This window comes from Canis lupus, chromosome 1 (genome assembly GCF_003254725.2).
Source record: "Canis lupus dingo isolate Sandy chromosome 1, ASM325472v2, whole genome shotgun sequence".
Classification (NCBI taxonomy): Eukaryota; Metazoa; Chordata; class Mammalia; order Carnivora; family Canidae; genus Canis; species Canis lupus.
The window spans coordinates 26,434,423-26,457,539 of NC_064243.1; the positions used below are offsets into that span (position 1 = coordinate 26,434,423).

The 23,117-nt window shown below is 36.9% G+C and overlaps 1 protein-coding gene across 9 annotated transcripts in view; it reads left to right on the forward strand.

Annotated features, from left to right (window-relative positions):
* EYA4 (EYA transcriptional coactivator and phosphatase 4) overlaps positions 1–23,117 on the forward strand; it is a 306,395-nt gene that overhangs the window by 218,082 nt on the left and 65,196 nt on the right. For 6 of the 9 annotated variants that reach the window (XM_035707881.2, XM_035707879.2, XM_025422307.3 and 3 more), the window contains exons 4-5: positions 19,964–20,088; positions 21,422–21,490. In XM_035707881.2, coding sequence (XP_035563774.1) covers positions 19,964–20,088; positions 21,422–21,490 — 194 coding nt within the window. The remainder of the gene's footprint in view (positions 1–19,963; positions 20,089–21,421; positions 21,491–23,117) is intronic. The other 3 variants (XM_035707897.2, XM_025422315.3, XM_025422316.3) reach the window with 1 other exon arrangement.

Sequence of the window (23,117 nt, forward strand, 5' to 3'; positions counted from 1 at the left end):
GTCTTGGATTTGCCCTAAGTCTGTTTCTCCTCTGGCAGTAGAATGATGGGTTGTAGGGATCAGGATTATGTGCTTCCTCATTCACATCCAGCCAAAGAAGCAGTTTGGATCTGGAAGCTCTCCTACAAGAGGAGCTTACCACAAGTCTCCAGCAAAAGTACTCCTTGCGTCCCTTTGGCACTATTAAAATAAAAAACAAACAGGGACCAGCCTTGAAAATTCCCCAAGCAGACAGAACCAGTTTTTCATACAATAAAGCTTGATTTAGCTTATTTTGCAAGGCTAACTTGACCTGGGTCATTTCTTGTTGATACCTCTAGAAATTGTAAGCAACACTTGAACTGTTTCCCAAGGTTGAAATGAGGTAACGGATCAATTCCCTATCATTTAAGAGAATTCTAATATTGTAACCAATCACCGTGAAGAATACAAGCCTTGCTTTTCCACTAGATAAGCCACTTTGTAACAATACACCCTTTAGCCTCACTTCAAGTTTTGGCTTGGGTGCTCCTAGTTTGCAAACTCTCTTTTTTCCTGTGTTCTACTTTATTACTTCAGTGATTCATTGGCTTTTGCTTTGGCTACTTCTGAACCCTTGACAGCACAAATATACCTGATTTAGGATTCCTGAGACAGTCATTAACTTGGGAGAAGAATTAGACTGCCATCTCCTGGAGCTGAGCGTGGATTTAGCTTTCCCCAAGGCACTGCTCTTTGTTGGTGAGAAATGATACCTGAACAAAACTGGAGATTTCTTTTAGGTAAAAGGAAATCGTAAATGGAGAACCCATAACCAAGCAACAGGATCACTCTGAAAGTATGAAGAAAGCCTAAGAGGAAGAAAGTTTCAGGAGAAGTCATTAACATTGTGAAATGCCGGAGAGTCCAAGTGAGACTTGACAAAAAAAATTTCAAAAAGCCCATTAGTAATTAGTAGTTGATGCTAATAACTGTATAGACTCTGGATACTGGTTGAGGTGGAGGGAGGCTGAGGTAAGGAGGGGAGAGGAAGCACTGATGCCAGTTTGAAGACTGAGCTTTGAAAGGAAGAGTAATGACAAGCAGCCAGAGGGGGAAAATAGTAGCAGGAATGTTTTGTTTTGTTTTTGCTTTTTTTTTTTTTTTTGTAATTATCAATTAAATGTTTTGAAGCCTAGTCAGTAGCTCCTAATCAGCATCTGATGTATGATGTAGGCTCTTCCAGTGCCAGTTGCATGAACTTTGTCAACTTCTCAAGTTCTCGAGTTTTCATCACTTTAAAGAGAGAAAAATAAAGCTGTTTTTTAAAAAATACTACAGTTGGTGAATTTTAGAAATGTTTTAAAGAAAAGAATGTTATTATTTATGTTTTAGGGAAATGCTTATGTTTAGGAGAGACTGTAGATGTTATACGGCACTGAGGCTTCAAAAAGTTTTATTTGAAGACTGAAAATAGAATATTTTTACTTTTTGCCTCAGTGCTTGGTGCTGTGGTCTGAATGCTGGTGTCCCCCTAAAATTGGTGTGTTGAAATCCTAATACCCAAAGATGGTAGTATTAGGAGGTGGTACCTCTGAGAGGTACTGCAGTCTTGAGGATAGAGCGCTTATGAAAGGGGTTAGTGAAAAAAAAGAAAAAAAAGAAAGGGATTAGTGTCCTTATAAAAGAGGTTCTGGAGAGATCCGTGGCCCTTCCACCATGTGAGGGCACAGTGGAAAAGCACTAGCTATGAGCTAAATAGAGTCTTCACCAGTGAACTCAATGCTGCTGGTGTCTTGATCTTAGATTTCCCGGCCTCCAGAACTGTGAGCAATAAATTTTGGTTGTTTATAAGCTACCCAGCCTGTAGTATTTTGTTATAGCAGCCTAAGACACTTCCTCTTAAAGTTTGTGTTTTGCAAAGAATGCAAGAAAATGTTTCATTTCAGGCAAAACTATGTTTTTGTTAAAATGTTAGAAAGTAATGCCTCTTGCATGCTAGGCACTCATAAAATAATTATTACTTATTCTGTACTTCAAATTTAAGAGTAAAAAAATACAGAGATTCTGCCAAATTATAAAATTCTTCATACTTGAACTGTATTTTTTTATTTATTAGAGTTTTGATTCTAAACACCAATAAAACTATGCCACAGAAGACCAGTAATATTGCAATAAAATCTAAGTGATTAGAACTAACTAGGTCAGTCAGGTGAAATTCATGAATCATTTAGTCACATAGTCAACAACTGTTAATTGAACAATCACTATGTACCCATACAGTTCTAGCACTGTAGATACAGCAATGAACAAAAACTCCCTTTCTCTCACGGAGCATACATTGTAAACAATTAACAGATAAATTAATATATTATATACTGTGTCAGGGAAGATAATTGCCTTGAAGAAGAATAAAGCTATGTAATGGTATAGGAGACAATTATTGGGTAGGAGTGTTGCTGTTTTATAAGGAGAATGGGAAAGGGCTCTCTGAATAGGAAGGGAAGTGTTTGAGCAGAGAAACAGGAAAAGGAGGATGGCCGGAGGGAACTGTGTTCCACATAAAGGAAATATCAAGTGCAGAGGTCCTGCTCTGTGAGCCTGTTGAGCATGTTTGAAGACCAGTGGTCAGGGCCAGGTAGATGGGATAGAGTAGGCTGGAGGAGGAGCTTCATGAGTGAGGGGACTCACTAGGAGCCAGGATCAGAGAAATGAGGCATTGGAGTATCGTGTGAGGAAGTAGGCCTTCAGACCAGTTAGGAATTTGGGAATTACTCTAAGAAAGATGGGGTGGATGAGGCACTCGGGTAGCTCAGTTGATTGATAGCCTAACTCCTGATTTTGGCTCAGGGCATGATCTCAGGGTTATGAGATCAAGCCCCTGTGCCGAGCTCTCTGCTCAGCAGGGAGTCTGCTTGAGGTTTTCTCTCTCTCTCCCTCTCCTTCCGCCCCTCCCCCCACTCATATGCATGCTTGCTTTCAAATAAATAAATAAAATCTTTAAAGAAAAAAAGAAGGATGAGGTGGCATTAGAAGGTTTTGAAAAGTTTGAGGTGGTTTTGCAAAGCTCTAACTGCCATGGGGAGATGTGCCTATTCTGGGGCAGGTGTGAAATTCAGAGAGTTAAAAATAAATACAACTTCTTTTCCTTTTTAATACATAATAAAAATAAAGTGACCCACATCAGAAATTTATCCAAATATTAGAACTGACAGATCTACTCTAATAAATGGCAAGATCAAGTTGTAATTATAAGCACAGTAAGTTCTCATATAGAAACAACCAAGTAGACCCTAGTCAACCCTTCATTGTGTATGTGTTTGTATTTGGTAAACCTTGCTTCATAGCAGGTAGAATATGGGGCACAGCCAATGCCTCATCGCTGACACATTACAACAGATTACTGAAGTGAGTGTCCTAAAACTTAATAATATTATGACATTTTTATTATAAAGAAATAATTACATTGTAGTATATTTTTTCCAGCTTTTAGGAACTGGGCAAGTGCTTTAAATTTAGAACAATGTGTGCTCTCCCCTTAAATGTTAATGGTTGGAACACATCTAAGTTTATGCAATATTTAAAAACCTTCTTGGAAGTAAGATTCATGGGATAGTGACCTCAAAGCCTCTCTCATCCTACATTTTATAGGCTAAATAGCAACCTATTTCTGAACTTAGAGGCAGCCATCTGTATTTTTCCAGGCAGAAGTTATAGAATGATTTTACTTTGGAAAATGAGAGAAAAGTAAAGATTGCACGGGAGCCCAACAAAGTATTCAGTGTGCTTGATATATTTTGCCAAGATTTTTGTCAAGAGGGCTGACCATGAACATTATATCCCCAGCATTTGCAAAGGACCAAACATTTCCTGAGGAAACCTTTAATAGATGAGACATTGAATTCTCTGTAGTCAGTGTAGCCTTCCACCTGGGGAAAAGACAGCCCTGTAATTGAAACCTAGCGTATGCATTGTCATCCCTTCTGCCTGCCTCTCTGGTGCTTTACAAATTAAAAGATCTCTAAGGCTCAGCCTGCTTTCCAGCTGCCAGCCCCTGATAGACATGAGGGAGCCAGAAGGGACCAGGTGGAGCAGTTTTGAGTTGCACTAGACACACAGCACAAGGAGTTTGGCCATATCTTCCCAATGAATATTTATACCAGCCCCATTTCTCATCTTGCTCTTTGGCATGGATCAGAGGGCCGAGTTCCTGCTGATTTCAAGGGCCCTGCATTGTTTTTGGACCTGATCCGTGAAGTATTATGTCAGATGAGAAATGGGCCCCGGGTTCCTATCACTAAGATGGCTGGTTGACTTTTTTTTTAATGGAGACTATCATGTTATAGTGTCATACGGATGGGGCAATAAGGGAGTTCCCTGACGTCTCCTGGCATTCCTGCTCCTTGAATCACACACTCAACTACTGTTTACTATAGAATGGAACTTTAATTGCTTCTGTTTAGAGCCACACAGTACTCTGGTTTGTGTATTGCTGCATTTTCTTCTTTTTCTTAGGGGTTTTATTTTTGTTTGCTAAGGTCAGGCACTTATCACAGGGCTCCCTCATTATATTTCACATTTTGATCCCTTGTGGCAGGTGCTAACTTCCTTGCGCTCAAAGTGAATGGGTTGAGTAACCTCATAAAGATACAGAATGTCTTGGCGTAAAAAAGGAAGAGAGTACAGAATGCCTGTCTGTGGAAGACTCAGTGTTATTTAGAGAGCCCTGTAAACTTGAGAAGATATTTAGAAAACCATCTACACATACACCCATTAACTTTTTCTAGATAGTAGATCATAGACTTATATTCATGTTTCTGATTCTCCATCTGTATTTTTATCTAATACAGTGCGTATCTTATGTGTATTTTATCATCATATTGCTTATGAGAAACCAATTTTTCATTGTTTCTGTAATATGACATAAACTAAGCACAGCAAAATTCTTGTGAATTGTTGATTCTAAAATTATGTTCTTAGATAATTAAATATAAATCATTAGAAAGAGGACTGTGATCATGAGACTCTAATATAAGTTCTCTAAGCAGAAGCCATACAGAATAACCTCAGTCTTTTATGACAGAGGTAGTAGAAAAAAAGAGAAACAAAGGCATGCATTATACTAAGTACATATGGAATTCAACAAGGGGTGTGTCAGAGGCTCTTGATACATTTATGAGCATGGGGGAATGATAGAAAAATATAGACTGAATGCTAGTACTATTTATTAGCTCAATAATTATTCCTGAGGAGTTGTTATAAATCTGGAGATGCACCTCTAGGGTCCTCTTCAAGATCTGTTTGACATTGGCCTTTCCAACATTTTAATGTGTTTCGGTATTGAAGGTATGTGAAGAAAGTTTATTGGTGTCATAGCACAGGGGGAAGTACACTGAACAACAGAATCAGAATCTAATGGGACAAGCTAAAACAATGGACTTGCTCCAACAAGATGGCACTTAGGAGGAACACATGAAAAGCTGTTTACTTGGGTTCCAAATGCCAACTGCATGTGTAGTGACCAAGAGAAGACAGGACTATAAATCCTAACATGGGACAAACACTTAGGGGTATGGTAAGTTGGGTTTCTTCCTGTATTAGATACTGAGGTGTCTGGTAGCAAAGCTAATGTATTCTTCGGGCTCTGCTGATGGGTCTATAGTGAGAGTTGTAAAGCCTCTGCCATATTTTGTGCCTATAAAAGCTCTGGGTCATTGGTGTTTGAAGGGCAGTTATGGGAACGAAGATGTAGACTTGATCCATGTCAGTGAGCTAAACTTCTTCTAAGATCAAAGTTCTAATAGTAAGTGATCTGAAAATGAAATGGGCTGCTTCTTAAGAAAACAGTTTTCTTGTCAACACAAGTTTTCAAAGAGACAAATCAGGCATTTGTTGACAGTGTTGTGGAAGGGATTGTAGTAATATTAAGACCTACTGTATCCTGAATTTTGTGCAGTGTGTGTGTGTGTGTGTGTGTATGATCTTATTTAATTCACATAGTAGCTCTCCAATGGATATTTTATTCTTCAGTGGTGAGCCTAAGGTCCAGTGATGGGTAAATGGTAGAGACGGAGTTTAAACCCCAGATCTGAGTCTACCATGCAGGCTCTTAACACTGCATTCACAGCCTTGAGCATAAAACAGTATTTCTGTATTTGAGGACATTGAATCTCCTTTGAACCTAAAATTGCATAATTTTAGTAGAGGATCATCTTTTTTTCTTGGGGGGGGGAGCATCTTTATTTTATACAGTCATTCATCCAGTTTGATCCTTATTGGTAGAGTTTTTCTCAGAAAAAGAGTTGATGTGTTTCTGGGTATAATTGATGACATTAACTGTTTTGATTTAGCTTTACTACTTACTGGAGAGAAATCATTTCCTGCTTAATTAACCATGGTTTGTAACTGATCTAACAGAAACTTGAGGTTTATACCATTCAAATAATGCTTAGGAAATTAATTAGATTTTTTTCTTTGTTTACAGATGAAGTGGGGGTGGGGGGCTTTGAAAACTGGCATTTAGAGGTATGTTTCTGTTTTTAAAAAATATTTACATTTCTTTGGTGGGGAAACCATGATTTATCGGGATAATTTGTTAGGATCACAGTAAAGAAAGAGCCAAAGTTGCAGATCTCAAGTGTAGAGCTGAAAGCCCTGGAAAGGAAAGACTGTAAAAGTGTCCAGAGAACAGTGTGTTCATGGCTTTATTTGTAACTCCAGGGCCTGAGGTCACCCTGGCAGACAGGTTACTTGTACTGCAAGCATTCATGCTGGCCCCAGGGACAGGCATGAGGTCACTGGCAAATTGCAAGAACAGCTCCCATTTTGCATGGCCCATTTTCGTGGTACTTTTTGCTAGGGTTCTTCTTCCCCTACATTTCCTCTTTGCTACGGTGGAAGCCAGTTCTGACCATGTCTAGTAAAATGGATTAATGAGGGTCTCCTTCCAGGACTGTGTTCACCTGATCAGCGACACAGTGGGTCTATATCCACTGGAGAGGATCCACACCTCCTAGTCTTACTGCCAAAGAAGAAACTGGCCTAGATTTGCAGCTATGACCAGGGTTTCTCAGATTGTAAACTGAAATGTGTTGGTTTAAGATGGCCTGGCATTGTTACCTGATGGGCTTTTTCCAGAGAGTGGGAACTGGTACTCGGTGGTGACATGCCATGACTTTCATTTGATCTAAGTAGACCAACTTGCTTTATTTTATTTTTTCTTCCACAGTGGCTTTCGATACCCGGTACCCAGGCAAAGCATCTTTTTCCTCACCCCCTAACACACGGGTCCATGGGGAGATCTAACACTGCACATACAGATATGAAAATTTCCACACACATTCACAGTAGAGAACTGATCTTTGTTGCCCCATCACCTATTCTCTTGCCCTCCGGTAGCCTGCAAGCTCTCTGAAGATACTTTATGTATTCCTGGAAATGTTTCTAGAACATAGTAGATGTTCAAGCAGTGTTTTCTGAAGTAGACTACATTTGACTCCAAGTACCTCAAAACACTTCATCTTAATTTTCCCTATCCCTGTTTTATTGTTCATTCATTAGCATTCACGTAGTAGCCTGCAGAATGCTAAGTGTAGTGAATAAAAGCAATGAATAAGATAGAAAATAATCCCTGCCCTAATGGAGCTGAGACTCCTTCTCTGAAGGAGAAGCTAATGTTGTATTCCTACTTTGCAGCTAAGGGGAATTAAGACTTATATTAGAAAAGGAAGCGAACGGCAAAAGCAAAGCCTAAACTCTTTCCTTTTTTTTTAATAAATTTATTTTTATTGGTGTTCAATTTACCAACATACAGAATAACACCCAGTGCTCATCCCGTCAAGTGCCCCCCTCAGTGCCCATCACCCATTCACCCCCACCCCCCACCCTCCTCCCCTTCCACCACCCCTAGTTCGTTTCCCACAGTTAGGAGTCTTTATGTTCTGTCTCCCTTTTTGATATTTCCCACACATTTCTTCTCCCTTCCCTTATATTGCCTTTCACTATTATTTATATTCCCCAAATGAGTGAGAACATATAATGTTTGTCCTTCTCCGATTGACTTATTTCACTCAGCATAATACCCTCCAGTTCCATCCACGTTGAAGCAAATGGTGGGTATTTGTCGTTTCTAATGGCTGAGTAATATTCCATTGTATACATAAACCACATCTTCTTTATCCACTCATCTTTCGATGGACACCGAGGCTCCTTCCACAGTTTGGCTATTGTGGACATTGCTGCTAGAAACATCGGGGTGCAGGTGTCCCGGCGTTTCATTGCATCTGTATCTTTGGGGTAAATCCCCAGCAGTGCAATTGCTGGGTCGTAGGGCAGGTCTATTTTTAACTCTTTGAGGAACCTCCACACAGTTTTCCAGAGTGGCTGCACCAGTTCACATTCCCACCAACAGTGTAAGAGGGTTCCCTTTTCTCCGCATCCTCTCCAACATTTGTTGTTTCCTGCCTTATTAATTTTCCCCATTCTCACTGGTATGAGGTGGTATCTCATTGTGGTTTTGATTTTGTATTTCCCTGATGGCAAGTGATGCAGAGCATTTTCTCATGTGCGTGTTGGCCATGTCTATGTCTTCCTCTGTGAGATTTCTGTGCATGTCTTTTGCCCATTTCATGACTGGATTGTTTGTTTCTTCGGTGTTGAGTTTAATAAGTTCTTTATGGATCTTGGAAACTAGCCCTTTATCTGATATGTCATTTGCAAATATCTTCTCCCATTCTGTAGGTTGTCTTTGAGTTTGTTGACTGTATCCTTTGCTGTGCAAAAGCTTCTTATCTTGATGAAGTCCCAATAGTTCATTTTTGCTTTTGTTTCTTTTGCCTTCGTGGATGTATCTTGCAAGAAGTTACTGTGGCCGAGTTCAAAAAGGGTGTTGCCTGTGTTCTCCTCTAGGATTTTGATGGAATCTTGTCTCACATTTAGATCTTTCATCCATTTTGAGTTTATCTTTGTATATGGTGAAAGAGAGTGGTCTAGTTTCATTCTTCTGCATGTGGATGTCCAATTTTCCCAGCACCATTTATTGAAGAGACTGTCTTTCTTCCAATGGATAGTCTTTCCTCCTTTATCGAATATTAGTTGACCATAAAGTTCAGGGTCCACTTCTGGGTTCTCTGTTATGTTCCATTGATCTATGTGTCTGTTTTTGTGCCAGTACCAGCTGTCTTGATGACCACAGCTTTGTAGTACAACCTGAAATCTGGCATTGTGATGCCTCCAGATATGGTTTTCTTTTTTAAAATTCCCCTGGCTCTTCGGGGACTTTTCTGATTCCACACAAATCTTAAAATAATTTGTTCTAACTCTCTGAAGATAGTCCATGGTATTTTGATAGGGATTGCATTAAACGTGTATATTGCCCTGGGTAACATTGACATTTTCACAATATTAATTCTGCCAATCCATGAGCATGGAATATTTTTCCATCTCTTTGTGTCTTCCTCAATTTCTTTCAGAAGTGTTCTATAGTTTTTAGGGTGTAGATCCTTTACCTCTTTGGTTAGGTTTATTCCTAGGTATCTTATGCTTTTGGATGCAATTGTAAATGGGATTGACTCCTTAATTTCTCTTTCTTCAGTCTCATTGTTAGTGTATAGAAATGCCACTGACTTCTGGGCATTGATTTTGTATCCTGCCACGCTGTCACATTGCTGTATGAGTTCTAGCAATCTTGGGGTGGAGGCTTTTGGGTTTTCTATGTAGAGTATCATGTCATCGGCAAAGAGGGAGAGTTTGACTTCTTTGCCAATTTGAATGCCTTTAATGTCTTTTTGTTGTCTGATTGCTGAAGCTAGGACTTCCAGTACTATGTTGAATAGCAGTGGTGAGAGTGGACATCCCTGTCTTATTCCTGATCTTAGGGGAAAGGCTCTCAGTGCTTCCCCATTGAGAATGATATTTGCTGTGGGCTTTTCGTAGATGGCTTTTAAGATGTTGAGGAATGTTCCCTCTATCCCTACACTCTGAAGAGTTTTGATCAGGAATGGATGCTGTATTTTGTCAAATGCTTTCTCTGCATCTAATGAGAGGATCATATGGTTCTTGGTTTTTCTCTTGCTGGTATGATGAATCACATTGATTGTTTTATGAGTGTTGAACCAGCCTTGTGTCCCGGGGATTAATCCTACTTGGTCATGGTGAATAATTTTCTTAATGTACTGTTGGATCTTATTGGCTAGTATCTTGTTGAGAATTTTTGCATCCATGTTCATCAGAGATATTGGTCTGTAATTCTCCTTTTTGGTGGGGTCTTTGTCTGGTTTTGGAATTAAGGTGATGCTGGCCTCATAGAACGAATTTGGAAGTACTCCATCTCTTTCTATCTTTCCAAACAGCTTTAGTAGAATAGGTAATGTTTCTTCTCTAAATGTTTGATAGAATTCCCCTGGGAAGCCATCTGGCCCTGGACTTTTGTGTCTTGGGAGGTTTTTGATGACTGCTTCAATTTCCTCCCTGGAAACTGTTTCCTTAAATTCATTCTTGTGCTTTGAATATTGACTCAGACAGCGTGAGAGATAGAGCCATATACACATACCATCTACTTTATGCAAAGAGAAGAAGCTGGTAAGGTACGAGAGTGAACGTCCTTGAAAGTATTGGATGCTTTTGCATTTCTTGGGTTATGAAGGATTGATAGACTCTCAGCCTTTGAATGCACAGGCATGTGACCATTACCAGCATCTGTGCAGAAGAATAATTATGGTTTCTGAGTTAGAGTAGACTCTGAAATACACAAATATAAAGCTTGCTCTTCCTTGGGTTTCAAGAGGATATTTCAGCCTGTTAGAAATAAATTCCATCTATGTTACAGAATAATTTCAGAAAAGAACCAAGAAACTAGTTGCAGGTGACCTACAATCCTTTATTTTTTAGTTGAGTTTTTGTGTTTATGGATAAGGTCATGTTTTCATATTGTCCAGATTGATAATAGTCTTCACATGGCCTTATGACATAAGGACCACTAAAAAGGGGTTGAAACAGGCATCCTGAGTGGTAAAGAAGGTCATCTCTCTCTCTTTTTTTTTTAAGATTTTATATATTTTAGGGGGGTGGGGAATGAGCAGGGAGAGCCACAGAGGGAGAGGGAGAAACAAGCTCCACCTGAGCTCAATCCCAGGATACTGGGATCAGGACCTGAGCCACCCAGACACCCCAAGGGTCATCTTTAAGTATGGTAATAACTAGTATAGATTTGGCAGAGTAAATGCTTGTATTGACTTTAGTCATTTTTGAAAAGTATTCAAAAGACTTTATTGCAGGATTCTGCTTTCCTTTTTTTTAAAATTTTTATTTATTTATGATAGTCACACAGAGAGAGAGAGAGGCAGAGACACAGGCAGAGGGAGAAGCAGGCTCCATGCACCGGGAGCCCAACGTGGGGTTCGATCCCGGGTCTCCAGGATCGCGCCCTGGGCCAAAGGCAGGCGCTAAACCGCAGCGCCACCCAGGGGTCCCAAGGATTCTGCATTCCTGATTGTAGTTTCACAGTGTAACAGAATCAAAGTCACTTTAAAAAATGGGAAGCCTGGCGACGCCTGGGTGGCTCAGCGGTTGAGCCCATCTGCCTATGGCTCAGGGCGTGATCCCGGAGTCCTAGGATCAAGTCCCGCATCAGGTTTCCTGCATGGACCTTGCTTCTGCCTGTGTCTCTCATGAATAAATAAAGAAAATCTTTTTTTAAAAAATGGGAAGCCTGCAGTGTGTGACAGAAAGAAGTTGGACTGTGCCATCAGATAGACATGAGGTCAATTCTGGGGCTACTTTCTCTACCTACATGATCTTGGGCATGCTGTGCATCCTCTGTAACCCTCAGTTGCTTCACCTATAAAATATGGGAAGTAAAATGCATATCAGCATGTTACTGTAAATATTAAAGGAGAGAATATATATGAAGTGCCAGGCATAGAATGTGTCATCCTCTGTGTACTTAGTAAAAACTGGTACCGTTAATCATTTTCTGCTGTTAGAGTCTATGGTAAATTTTATATTTTGTATATTCTGTTTTGTATAAAGCAGACTTAAAAGGAATCTGAAGTTTCAGAATTACAGAACGTGCAGAAAGAAGTACAGGAATATTCTTGCTATATAGTTTGTGGTGATAATGCACATCTATTCTCAAAAGGCTCTTTTAACTTTAAGGAATATCAACCCACTGAAGTGAATTCAAGCTAAGGGGAATTATTGTAAAGATTCAGATCATTGCAGTTTGGTTTCCTGGAAACTGGAATGTAAAATACCAAGGCTATTTTTGTTTTGTTTTAAAGGAGCAACATAGTTTTATTCCTTTCTTCAGTGTATGCTCCATCACTTCATTCCTAATTTTCCTTGCTGCTTCATCTTGCATGTGGTCTAAATTGGCTCTGAGCTCATATACTACCTTGCAGCTCCAGCAGTACCACTAACCAGATGCTTCCCCCAGAATCCCTTTGAAATAATCAAAATCCAGATAATAGTTTCTGAGGAAATTTTCCATACTCTGAGTTCATGTTGATCTCTGTTCCATTCAGTGGATATTTGATGTACTTTAATTTTCTTTGCACAAGATCTGCCTTCTTACTTAGATCATAAACTCCTGGAGGGTAGGGCCATGTCTTCACTCAGCAATCCTAACAACTGTGACAGTGCTTTGCATATAATAAGCAATCATTAATTTTTTTGATCTGTTACATTAAAAATATATTGGGTGGGTCCAGTAGGAGATAATAAAGTTCTGAGCATTCATTATTTTCTATAATTAAGCCTGTTCCCAGGAGTGTGCTACAAATAATAGTTTTTTTGGGGGGAATACTACTATTTCCTTCTTTTTAAAATCTGGTTGCTGTAAAGCTTTCTACTTATGCAGTTTTCAGAATTTGGCTATAATGTGCCTAGTATGGTTTTCTTTTCCCTTTTCTCATTTGTTCATTGTATTTCAAGGATCTATGGGTTGGTGTTTCATCACATTTGGAAAAATTTTGGCCATTACTTATTTCAGTATTATTCTTTCATTCTCTTTCTTGCTTCCTGATAATATTGCACAGGTTACTTAAATTAATTCCCCATTCCCCCATTTTTGTCTTGCTATTCCAGTTTGTGCAATTTCTAATGGCCCAGCTTCAGATTTACTGATTCTTTCTTTTCCAGTGTCTAATCTGTTAAATCTATCCAAAGAATATTTTTAATATATTGTAATTTTTTTCTAAAATTTTCATTTTTTAGTTTCCATTTCTTTTCTATATGCAATACATATATACATGTATCTTTATTATATGTACATATTATATACATATGTATTATATGTATATGACTATATACATATTATATACATAAATGTATTATATGTGTATATATAAATATATATGGGACATATATAGGTATATATGTGAAATATATATATGCACACACATCTTGTGTGGGAATGTATCTTTTCCTGTAAATTATTTAATATACTCACAATAATTTTTAAATCCTTGTCTGATAATTTTAAAATCTGTATCAATTTTACTGCATTTTCTCTCTAATACAGTTCACATTTTCATGCTTGTTATGACAAAATATTTATGATATTATGAACATTATATACAAAAACTCTGTTGAAACTGAAGCATAAGGGGATCCCTGGATGGCTCAGTGCTTTAACGCCTGCCTTCAGCCTAGGGCATGATCCTGGAGCCCCGGAATCAAGTCCCACACCAGGCTCCCTGCATGGAATCTGCTTCTCCTTCTACCTGTGTTTCTGCCCCTCTCTCTCTCTCTCTCTCTCTGTGTCTCTCATGAATAAATAAATAAAAATATTTTAAAAATAAAAATAAAGAAACTGAAGCATAGCATTTGTTTTGTTGTGTTTATTTCCCCCCAAAGTCTAAATCCTTGGCTCTGACTAGTGGTTAAGATGAGGGTGTGAACATTTTAGATTCTTCCTAAGAGTTGAGCAGTAAGGGAACTTCAAATCTCTGAACAACCATCATTTTGATATTTCAGTATTTGAATTGGAACAGCATTGACTGAACTTTCAGATATTTTTGGTTCATGTTTCGATTTGGTACTGACAAGGCCTTGTACCTATAATTTAGTAAATTCACTCATTCATTCTAGTATTTTTCATTGTTTTGTTTTTATGGATTTCTCAGGTTTTTTTCTACATGAATAATTGTTACCTGTGAATAGCAGAATTTTTTTTCTTTCTAAACTTTACCCCTTTTATTTATTTATTTTTGTCCTCTTATACTGGCTAAGATTACCAATAAAATGTATTGAAATGGGAAAAACAGATATCCTTGCTTGGTTTTGATCTTAGGGAGAAATAATTCAATATTTTGTCATTAAATATGATTTAAGCTATAGATTTTTCCAGAATGACTTTTACTAGATGTGAGGGGAGTACTTCTTTTCTAGTTTGCTGAGAGTTTGTATCAAGAATGGATGATGAATATTGTCAAATGTTTTTTCTTGTACTCATTGAAATAATAATCTGTTAATATATTGAATTGCATTGTTTGATTTTCAGATGTTAAACTTTGAATTCTTGGGATAAAGCACACTTGGTCTTTACATAGTAGCTTTTTGTTGCTGTATTTTACTTGATATTTTGTTAAATTTTTTCATCTATATTAATGAGAAATACAGATCCACAATTTTTTAGAGAAATTATTTGTCAGGTTTAGATGAGAGTAATCCTTTTCTCATACAATGTAGTGAAATGTGTTCCCTCCTGTTTTTTGAAAGAATTTATAAAAGATTGTTATTTTTCCCTATTAGAATTCACTAAGAAAACCATATGGCCCTGGAATTGGTTTTTTATTTGTTTGTTTTAGGATTCTTTTGGGGGAAAGTGTTTAATTATGAATTTAATTTCTTTAATTGATATAGGACCATTTGGATTTCCTTTTTTTAATTGGATCTGTTTCATGGGTTGTGTCTTTTAATAAGTTTACTGATTTAATCTAAATTATGAATGCTTTGGCATAAGATTGTTCATATTTCCTTATCATCCTTTTAAATATTTTTAGTATCTCTACTGATCTTCTGGATTTGTAAATTGTCTCTATTACTCAGATTTTATATTTCAATGATTTACACTCTTTCTTGTTTCCTTTCTTTCATTTACTATGGGTTTAACTTTTTTTCTTTTTTTTTAAGATTTTATTTATTTATTCATAGAGACAGAGAGAGAGAGAGAGGCAGAGACACAGGCAGAGGGAGAAGCAGGCATCATACAGAGAGCCTGATGTGGGACTCGATCCAGGGTCTCCAGGATCACTCCCTGGGCTGCAGGCAGCGCTAAACCGCTGCGCCACTGGGGCTGCCCTAATTTTTTTTTTTTCTTTCACTGGTTTATTAGGGTAGAAACTTAGATCACAGATTTTAAACCCTTTTCCTTTTCTAGTATCACTTAAAGATCTAAATTGCTATATATAAAGATAATGAGCTAATTGCTCATTAGCCACTGCTTTATTTGCATATAAAAATATTGATATGAAGTCATTTTTTTGTTTTAAAGACTTTAGTTTTTGATCAATTAAAGTTCATAGCACAGCTGAGAGGAGGGTACAGAGATTTCCAATACATCCTCTGCTCCAACACATGTATAGCCGGCTCCATTGTTATTACTCACCAGAACAGTGCATTTATTACCAGGGATGAACCTACACTGACTCATCATTATATTTGTAAGTCTGTAGTTTACTTCAGGGTTGGCTCTTGGTATTGTATATGCAATGGGTTTGGACAATGTATAATGACATATATCTTTCATTACAATACCATATAGAGTATGTTCACTGTCCTAAAATTTTCTATACTCCTGTTTATCCTTGCCTCATCTCTACCTCAGCAAGATAGTTTTGCTTTTCTAGAATATCATATAATTGGAATCATACAATATGTATGACTTTTCAGATTGGCTATTCACTTAGTAATATGCAGTGAAGACTCCTTCATGTACTTTCATGGCTGGAAGGGACATTTGTTTTTAACACTGAGTAATGGCCCATTGACTCTGTATAGTAGAATATATTTAGCTTAGTTTTATAAGTGACTGCCAAACTATCTTCCAAAGTATGTATACCATTTTGTATTTCTACCAGCAAAGTATGAGAGTTCCTGTTGCTCCATATCCTTGCCAGAATTTGATATTGTCAGTATTACAGATTTTGGCCATTCTAGTGAATAGTGAAGTGTTATCTTATTGTTTTAACTTGCATTTCCTTGATGACATGTGATGTGAACTCTCTTTTTATATGCTTATTTGACACCTATATATCTTCTTTGGGTGAAGTGTCTATTGAAATGTTTGGCCCATTTCTTAAGCAGTTGTTTTTCTCTTATTGTTCAGTTTTAAGAGTTCTTTTTTTTTTAAGATTTTATTTATTTATTCATGAGAGACACAGAGAGAGAAAGAGGCAGAGACACAGGCAGAGGGAGAAGCAGGCTCCATGCAGGGAGCCCAACGTGGGACTTGATCCCAGGTCTCCAGGATCACACCCCAGGCTGCAGGCGGCGCTAAACCACTGCACCACCGAGGCTGCCCAGTTTTAAGAGTTATTTATGTATTTTGGATAGCAATCTTTTATCAGATGTGTCTGTTGCAGATATCTTCTTCCAGTCTGTGGTTTGTCTTTGAGTTCTCCTGATACTGACTTTTGAAGAGAGGTTTTTAATTTTTTTATAATTTTTATTTATTTATGATAGTCACACACAGAGAGAGAGAGAGAGAGAGGCAGAGACACAGGCAGAAGGAGAAGCAGGCTCCATGCACCGGGAGCCCGATGTGGGATTCGATCCCGGGTCTCCAGGATCGCGCCCTGGGCCAAAGGCAGGCGCCAAACCACTGCGCCACCCAGGGATCCCAGGTTTTTAATTTTAATGAAGCCCAGCTTACTAGTACTTTTTTTTTTTTTCATGGATTCTATCTTTGGTGGTGTAGTTTTAAATACATTTAAAGATTTAATTGATTTAATAAAACTCAAAGTCATGCCCAAGGTCATCTGGGCCTTTTCTTATATTCTGAGAGTTTTATAGTTTTGCATTTTATATGTTGGTCTGTGATCAATTTTGACTTAGTTTTTGTGAAGGGTATAGGGCCTCTGTCTAAACTTATTATTATTATTATTTTTTGCATTGTGGATGTCTAGTTTTTCCAGCACCGTTTGTTGGAGAAACTGTCTTTGCTCCATTGTATTGTCTGCTACTTTGTCATAGATCAGTTGACTATGTGTGGGTAATTTGATGTGTTTTCATTAGTATTTTGTCCTAATTATTTTCTAAATTCATTGGTGATTTCTTCTTTGACTCATAGGTAACTTAGAATTATGGTGCTTAATTTTCAAGTGTTAATGATTATTTCATGTATTTTACTATCATTGCTTTCTAGTTTAATACAATATAGCTAGATACTCTACTCTTTAAGGTTTAATTTAAAATCTAATGATACTTATTTTATGCTCTACCTTATAGTCCATCTGGTGGCATTCCATGTGCACCTGAAAATAATGTGTATTCTATAATTATTGGGTGTTAGTATACTATAACCATCAATTATAGCATGTTGATGACTTTTGCAATTGGCTATTGTGGAGAAAATGTTACAAAAGCTCCAAGTATGACCATGGACTACTAGTCAGTTTCTTCCTTTAATTCTGTTAGTTTTTGCTTTATATATTTTAAAGCTTGGCTAGGAGACGCATGCTAGGATTGTTATATCCTCCTGAAGAATTTATTGTTTCTCTCTTTTTCTTAATTATCTCTTTGTATCTGGTAATACTCTTCATTTTGTGATAATAGCCAAAACACTTCTCTAACATTTATTATTTACATGTTATACTGTTTTCTGTCCTTTAACCCTGAACCTACTTATGTCTTATCACTGCTCAAGTTCCTAGGAAGCAGACTCTAACATGGAGATTTATGTTCCAGGAGTTTAATGGGTTGTGCTTTCAGTAGTAAGACCTTTGGGGGGATGATAGAAGCATGATTACACTGAAAGACTCTGGTCTTCAATGCAGTTGCAACAAATGTCTCAGTTGATCTTACGGCCACTCTAGATTCAAGTGACCTTCAGGGCAGGTAATACTTTTATATCCCTTCATCACCAGTCAGTAGCTGAGGGCTAACCTCAGAAAGGGTGTGATTTAGGGCAAAATGACTCTCTTTAGTTCAGGACAAGTCTTGGGAAGGACTTTAGTTGAGAAGTGCCAGTTCCTTATACTCCCAGCAGCTATAAGAATGAATTCTTCTGGGACATCTAGGTGGCTCAGTGGTTGAACATCTGCCTTCAGCTTAGAGCGTGATCCCATGGTCCAGGGATCAAGTCCCACATTGGGCTCCTGGCGCGGAGCCTGCTTCTCCTTCTGCTATGTCTCTGCCTCTCTCTGTGGTTCTCATGAATAAATAAATTTTAAAATCTTAAAAAAATGAATATTTCTGCGCAGTACACCATAGTATCAGAGTATGTCTGTATTAAAAAGTACTTCTCTTGTAGATCCCTAATTGGACTACGGTTGTTTGATCCAATCTAACAATCTTTGGCTCTTCATTGGAATGTTTAGTCTGTTGATATTTACTATAATCATTGATATAGTGAGGTTTGAGTATGCTGTCTTGCTACAGGTTTTCTATTTTTCACATATGTTTTTTCCTTTCTCATTTCCTGATCTTTAGGGATAACCCAAATTTTTTTTTTTAAGATTTTATTTATTTATTCATGATAGTCACAGAGAGAGAGAGAGGCAGAGACACAGGCAGAGGGAGAAGCAGGCTCCATGCACCGGGAGCCCGATGTGGGATTCGATCCCGGGTCTCCAGGATCGCGCCCTGGGCCAAAGGCAGGCGCCAAACCGCTGCGCCACCCAGGGATCCGGATAACCCAATTTTTTAAATGTTTTATTTTAATTTTTCTATTGATGTTTTGTTGTATCTATTAGGATTTTATTAATATTTAATGTTAGATATTATTTGATGTATCTTAAATATCTTCTCCAAGTATGTCATAACACCTCATACCAAATGAAAGAACCTTAGAAGAATATAATTTTGCCCCAGTATTTTTTGTGCTATTGACGTATATTTTACTCCTATATCATATTGTAAGTTTCATGATACAATCTTGTGGGCTTTTTTTTTTTTTTGCTTCAATTAGCATTCTTTTGTGAATTAAAAGAAAAACAAAAGATAACCTTTGTATTTGCTTATATATTTATGTTTCTGTCACTCTTCATTCCTCCTTGTAGCTCTGAGTTTTCATTTGGTATCCTTACTTTTGGCAGAAGGTCTTTCTTCAGTATTTTTTAAAGGATAGCTTGTTGGTGATAAATTCTCTCAATTTTTATCTTGTGTGTTTTCCTTCTTTCATTGAAGCATGTGTGGCTTTTTTGGTCCACTGCGAATTTCTGCTTTTCTAGTTTCTGTTTCCAAAAAAGAGTCAGCCTTTGAAGAGTCTCAGTTTTATTTAGGGTCTCAATTCTAGCACATTCCCTGAAACAGACTTAAGTCAAACGTTCTATTCCTAAATAGATATTAAACTCCAGCCCTCAGTCCTTAGGCTCAGTTTTCAGCTCTGGTTCTACAAGGTCAGCTAGAAGTTTCTGTTCTACCTTTGAGTTTATACTTTATTTCTAGCTATTAATTTCTTTATTACTGGTGGCTGAGGATATCAAATTTTAGGTGTTAAATATTTTCAGCGTTTCCACATCTTTATAACAGAGATGGTCAATGTAGGAGGGAGGGTATCCATATCAACTAAATGCTAAGATAACAGAATTGGCTCTCTTCTGTACTTTATTATAGAGGTAGTTATAAGATTACAAATTATGAGGCTAAACTACTATGGAAGCTTTATTTATTTATTAATTTTTAATGGACTGTCATGTTCATCTAATTAACAAAAAAGTCTTAGCTATTGGTCTCAATTCTTACTGTGAGATCGCATATGTGCCCAGTAGAATAATACATGTAGTTTTTAAAGAAATTATTGCTGAAATTTCAGCTTTTGCTCTCCTGTTTCCTGCTCTTACAGGTCTATGGAAATGCAGGACCTTGCAAGTCCTCATCCTCTTGTTGGAAGTGGTGATACTCCTGGTAGCTCCAAACTGGAGAAGGCAAATCTCAGTAGCACATCTGTCACCACAAATGGAACAGGAGGTAAGTATACCACCCCAGAGACAGCTGGAATCACATTCCAATGTTTGCTATAATTACGTTAGGATCTGCTAATAAATAAATTCCTTATTAGCAATAACACAATCAGCATTATAGTCAGGGAATATATGGCTAAAGACTGTCTATTATTCTGTTGATTTTCTTTAAACTTTTGTACCTCCTCTATAGCTGGAAAAATTCAGAAAGAATAGATATCCCTGAAGAGCATTTTGAAGGGTTTTAGCAAAGCTTCCTTTTTGTATTTGCCCCTGTAAATATTCGAAAAAATTTAGAATATGTGGCCAAAAGGATTTGCACTCTGATCTTGTGTGTGTGAGAGAAAGAGAAAGAAGAAATCATACTAGTTTTTGGTTTTATTTTGAATTTCAGGAAAAAGACTACCCGAAATTATTCTTCAAAACATGTTTTCTTAAATGAAATTTAAGAATAGAAAAATATTTGTCTGCTGCATTTTCTTTTCAAAGAGAGTAATACCTAATGTATTTAAAATGAGAAAGTATTTTTCAGATACTTTCTCATTTGATTAACCTATAATTATGCCTCAGCATATGGTAACAGTAACCGTTATTTCAAATATTCTGCCCTACTGATTTTATAAAAGGCATTCAGCTATCAAAAGATATGGTCTTATTTTTGCATCAGCATATATATAGATAACATATATACACGTATTATGTGTAAGCTACTTTTTAAATTATTCACCATCATTTTTAGTCCATAAAAGAAAAATTATATTATTTTTTTAAATTTATAAACTAATCATATTATTAGATAACAACATTTGCCACATCATATTTTCTTTTAAATTTTCAATGAGTATTTATGAAATCAATACACCTCTTTCCATTCATTTTAACATAACTATGCAGTCTAAAATATTTTGCAAGGTTGTGTGCATTGCAATTTGCCTGTATTTAATAATGTTTTACACCAAACCCTTTGTAGATTAACATTTCCTTGTTTATAATTTTCATTTGTCTCTAAACATGCATCTTATAATTTTAGCTAATTAATTATAGGGTTGCAAATTTGTAAGATTGTTTAGTAATGATTTCTGGTATAAGAACATATTTAAACTTGAACTTGGGTACATATAATAAGATTTTTTAAAACTCTGAAATCAAACCTTAGAGTTCACTAATCATCATGTAAATGTGTTTAACTGAACTAAAACAAACCTGATAAAGTGTAAAAGTCATACAGTGCAGTTATCATTCTGGCTCAAAGGTCAGGAACCAGTGCAAGCATTGAAGACTATTCATGTACACTAAGCAGGCATTCCGACAATGAACCCTTATACTGTTCCTGTTCTCAGGGGACAACATGACTGTTTTAAATACTGCAGACTGGTTGCTGAGTTGCAACACTCCCTCTTCCGCAACAAGTATGAGAGACGATGGTACACTGCATGTGTTTGGGTGTGTGGTATTGCCCTCCTGGTTTCCTTTCCGTTGCTATTTCTGTTTGCAGAATATTTCCTTTTCTGTGTGAAGTACTTGTAAAGAAAAAGGAGAAATAAACATGACTTTTTGTTGCTTATAGATAACCACTGACTATGTTTTTTTCTTACCAACTAGTATTCTAATCTTCAATTCCTCAGATCACTAGTATTTTTTCTTAAATTTTCTTACAATGTTGCACCAACAGATGCACCTGTTGTTTTTCTAACTATATGTCCTTTAAGTGGTTAATTCAGAACAGTGGCCATATCAATAAGAGCAGGTGGAACAGATTGTACATCCATAAAAACTCAGTCATCTCCATAATCTACAGACGGTCTTAATTTAAATTCTTAACATGGCAAAAATATATCTGCGATTTTATGGACTTCAATAAATATTCCAGTTAAAGTGCCTAAAGTAAATATAAACATTGAAAAGTCCTTCATTTAAAGAATTATCAGTGTGAAAGCTATATATTTAAATTTTTAAATCAATATTAACTCTTAAAATACTTTTTTTAAAATACTTTGAACTATAGATAATTACTGCATTCATAATCATAAAATATATAAAAGTGTAAAAAAAACTTTCTTTTTTTTAAGGTTTATTTATTAAAGTGAGTGGGAGGAGGGGCAAAAAGGAGGGAGGATCCTCTAGTAGACTCCCCGTTAAGCACAGAGCCCAATGTGGGGCTCAGTCTCAGGACCATAAGACCATGACCTGAGCTGAAACCAAGAGCTGGACAGTCAACTGATTGGGCCATCCAGGTGCCCCATAAATTTCTTTTTTTCTAAATCAAAAGTTAGTACAATATCAGAATTAAAAAATAAAAGCAAAACTATAACACTAACATGGAATCACCCAATATTAAGATTAAAAAGACCTCCCTACCTGTTGGAAATGTGCATTACAAGAGAGCAGTTAGGATAGGCAGTTTGGCTGGGTCTTACTGTATCTCAGATTAAGTTAAAAAATATGGCCAGTGACTGAAGAATACTCCATTATACCCTTTATTTATGTTTTTTATAGTTTTGGCATGAAGTGTTCTTCAGTTCCACACTCAAAAAATACATTTCATACTTTAAAAATGTATTGTTAGAGTTTAGTTTCTCTTAATTCTAACTCAGAGGTCTTTTTCTGTAAAGAGCCAGATAGTAGATATTTTAACCTTTATAGAGCATACCATGTCTGTCTCATCTACTCAGCTCTGTTGCTATAACTCAAAAGCAGCCATAGACAGTGCATAAATGAATGAGATTCATCAGGTTCCAATAAACCTTATTTATGGGTCTCATTATTTAAATCTCATAATTATCATGCCACAAAATATTCTAGTTTTGATCTTTTTTTCTTTTAAAACATTTTGTTTGTAAAAACACATTTTTAGCTCACTGGCTATTGCTCTATTCTAAAATATTCTTGTAGCATGGGCACCTTTACCATAGTCAATATGCACAATCAGTATTTAGTAATTTAGATCTAATCTCAACCAGAAACATTTTTCTAAGTGTTAAGCATCAGATTTTCCTAGTTTTTAGTGTTAGTGTTAAGAGTCACATGGCCATGTGG